Source organism: Penaeus chinensis, chromosome 39 (assembly GCF_019202785.1).
Source record: "Penaeus chinensis breed Huanghai No. 1 chromosome 39, ASM1920278v2, whole genome shotgun sequence".
NCBI lineage: Eukaryota > Metazoa > Arthropoda > Malacostraca > Decapoda > Penaeidae > Penaeus > Penaeus chinensis.
In genome coordinates this window covers 18,461,137-18,464,348 of record NC_061857.1, presented here as the reverse complement: position 1 = coordinate 18,464,348, position 3,212 = coordinate 18,461,137, and the positions used below count along the sequence as shown (strand labels likewise).

The 3,212-nt window shown below is 38.6% G+C and overlaps 1 protein-coding gene across 1 annotated transcript in view; it reads right to left on the bottom strand.

The window, feature by feature from the left end:
• Positions 1-450: 450 nt before the first annotated feature.
• Positions 451-3,212, bottom strand: part of LOC125046489 (neprilysin-1-like) — a 12,514-nt gene continuing 9,752 nt past the window's right edge. The window contains exons 5-7 of the mRNA XM_047644269.1: positions 2,930-2,975; positions 1,779-1,897; positions 451-793 (exon numbers count right to left, since the gene is read on the bottom strand). Coding sequence (XP_047500225.1) covers positions 617-793; positions 1,779-1,897; positions 2,930-2,975 — 342 coding nt within the window. The 3' untranslated portion in view covers positions 451-616. The remainder of the gene's footprint in view (positions 794-1,778; positions 1,898-2,929; positions 2,976-3,212) is intronic.

Here is a 3,212-nt window from a genome sequence, read left to right as displayed (position 1 = left end):
AAGATTATTAAATTCAAATTACATGGACTGAATGTCATTCTTCCTTCATTTAGGAAAGAAAGGAGAACAGAAGACAAAAATAAAAGAATATACATTCATACATACACACACACCTACACACACACACACATATATATATATATATATATATATATATATATATATATATATATATATATATATATATACACATGTGTGTGTGTGTGTGTGTGTGTATGGAAAAAAATAACGAATAGATAATTATATAGATGAATAACCGAGTGAATTGTTATATAAAGAGAATGAAAGATAACCTCCATGTAGACAGAATCTCTACAATAAGAAGAAATACATAAAATTATAATGATAAATAAGAAATATGCAAAAAAAACATACAAACTCATTATTAATAAATAAGAAAAAAAATACAAACTCCTCATGAAAAAATAATGGAAAAATAAAAACACCTCATATAAAAACTTACAAAAAAAAAATAAAAACAGACAAACTCTTTATAAAAATATAAACAAAGTATTTATAACAAAAAGAGAGAGAAAAAAAAATCCACATAACACAAACTCTTTTTTCCCTTATTTAAACAAACAATAACCTCTCGTAGAACGCCAAGTCAACAACATCACCACAAGACACACTTTCTCTCGGGGTTAAAAGTGGCATTCGCCGCGCATCCGAAGGCGTGGGAAAACTCGCGCAGATTCTGGAGGACGCCCTTGATCCGGAAGGCGCCGGGGATGTGGACGTCTGTCGAGAGGAGGAAGTTCAGGGACCAAGGGGTGAATTGGCTGCACCAGAGCTAGGGGAGGAGAGAGAGGGGAGAGAGAGATGGGGTTAGGGGGTGTGGTAAAAGGGAGGGAGATGGGGTAGAGAGAGAGAGAGAAGAGAGAGAGAGAGAGAGAGAATAGAGAGAATGAGAGAGAGAGAGAGAGAGAGAGAGAGAGAGAGAGAGAGAGAGAGAGAGAGAGAGAGAGAGAGAGAGAGAGAGAGAGAGAGAGAGGGAGAGAGGGTAGAGAGGGGGTTAAGGGGTGTGATAAAGGGAGGAAGATGGGGTAGGGGGAGAGAAGATGAGAAGGAGAGAGGGGGAGAGAGAGAGAATAGAGAGAGAGAGAGAGAGAGAGAGAGAGAGAGAGAGAGAGAGAGAGAGAGAGAGAGAGAGAGAATGAGAGAGAGAAAGAGAGAAAGAGAGAGAGAGTGAGAGAGAGAGAGAGAGAGAGAGAGAGAGAGAGAGAGAGAGAGAGAGAGAGAGAGAGAGAGAGAGAGAAAGAGAGAAAGAGAGAAAGAGAGAGAGAGAGAGAGAGTAAATATACAGACGAAAAGGCAGTTAAATAAACAGATAGACAGAGAAAAAAAAGATAGAAAAAAACGCGAAGGCAACGATGTCATCCTGAGTATTTACAAATCATCCTCATCTACATTAACGAAGAGGCTTACTTACATCATCACCCTAAACTCACACACTCTCACACACGCACACACGCACGCACGCACACACGCACACACGCACACACGCACATACGCACACTCACACACTCACACACGCACACACGCACATACGCACACTCACACACTCACACACACGCACACACAAACAAATATAAGCCTGTGCGTTTTTTTCTTTCTCTATTTCCATTTTACTTAACACCCCAAAAAAAAAAAAATGTATCTCACGCCCGCGAACCCCCCCACGCCCGCGACCCCCCCCCCCCACGCCTGCGACCCCCCCCCCCCCCACGCCCGCAACCCCCTCCCCCCCAACGCCCGCGAATCCCCCTCACGCCCACCTGGCCGAAGGATATGAAGAACAGCTGATCCTGCGTGTATCCCTCGAGTCCTGGCAGCCGAAGCCGCTCGCCGGAGGCTTCGACGCGGCGCCTGTAGGCCAGCCACGCCGCCCTCGTGCCTGCGGGAGGGGGGGTTGAAGCGTGTATGTATGCATTTATGTATGTTTATTAATAAGTAAACATATACACACATACACACACATATGTGTGTGTATGTGTATATGTGTGTGTGTGTGTGTGTGTGTGTGTGTGTGTGTGTGTGTGTGTGTGTGTGTGTGTGTGTGTACATATATATGTATGTATGTATATGTGTATATATGTGTGTGTATATATATATATATATATATATATATATAAATATATATATATATATATATATATATATATATTTATGCATGATTCTTATAATCATCATTATTATCATTAGTGTTACCTATTTTTCTTTATTTCTGTTTCTACCTTGTTGAGGGTATAGAGAAAGTACGAAAGATAATATGATTTTGCAATTACTGATGTTGTTATTATTCTTACATCTATGTTTATTGAGTTTTCTTTTCTTATATATTACGAAAAATTGAGACAACTTCGATTAACGTAAATTAAATATTAACTAAATCTTATGAACTAAATCCTTAAGAATCGTAATACATTAGAAATATATTTAACAAAGAAAGAAAAGCAAAGAAAATACAAACAAAACAAAACAAAACGAAACGAAACGAAACAAAAGCCAAAAAGAACTCCGAAAACTCCCATTGGAAAATAAAAAAACGAAGATAAGGAAAAAGCAAGCAAAGTATTGAATTATAAGAAGAAAAAATAAACAAATAATGAATGAATAAATAGAGAGAGAGAGAGAGATAGAGAGAGAGAGAGAGAGAGAGAAAGAAAGAGAGAGAGCAGAGAGACCAGAGAGAGAGAGATAGAGAGATTCAGAGAGTGAGATTCAGACAAACAAACAGACAGACAAAAAAACAAACAAAAAAAACAAGAAAAAAACACAGACACAATCACAAAGCCACCTACTACAAACACCAACCAAGACCGCAACATAAAACAAACAAACAAACAAACAAACACACGCAAAAACACCCCCTACCCACACACACCCCACACACTACCCCCCCCCCTCCCCCTACCAACTCACTCACCGCCATTATCTGCAATATTTTCACCCTTCGATGCAACTCCATTGATCTGGAGTAAAGAGAAGAAGGTTTAGTAAAAAGAAAAAAAAATATATATATATTAATAAGTTTGAGGGTGTCAGTTTAATAAATTATAAAAAAAAATATTTTTATTTTTTTTCTCCTTCTTCTTCTTCATCTTTTTTTTTTTTCTTCTTCTTCTTCTCCTTCTTCTTCTCCTTCTTCATCCTCCTCCTCCTCCTCTTCTTCTTCTTCTTCTTCTTCTTCTTCGTCTTCTTCTTCTCCT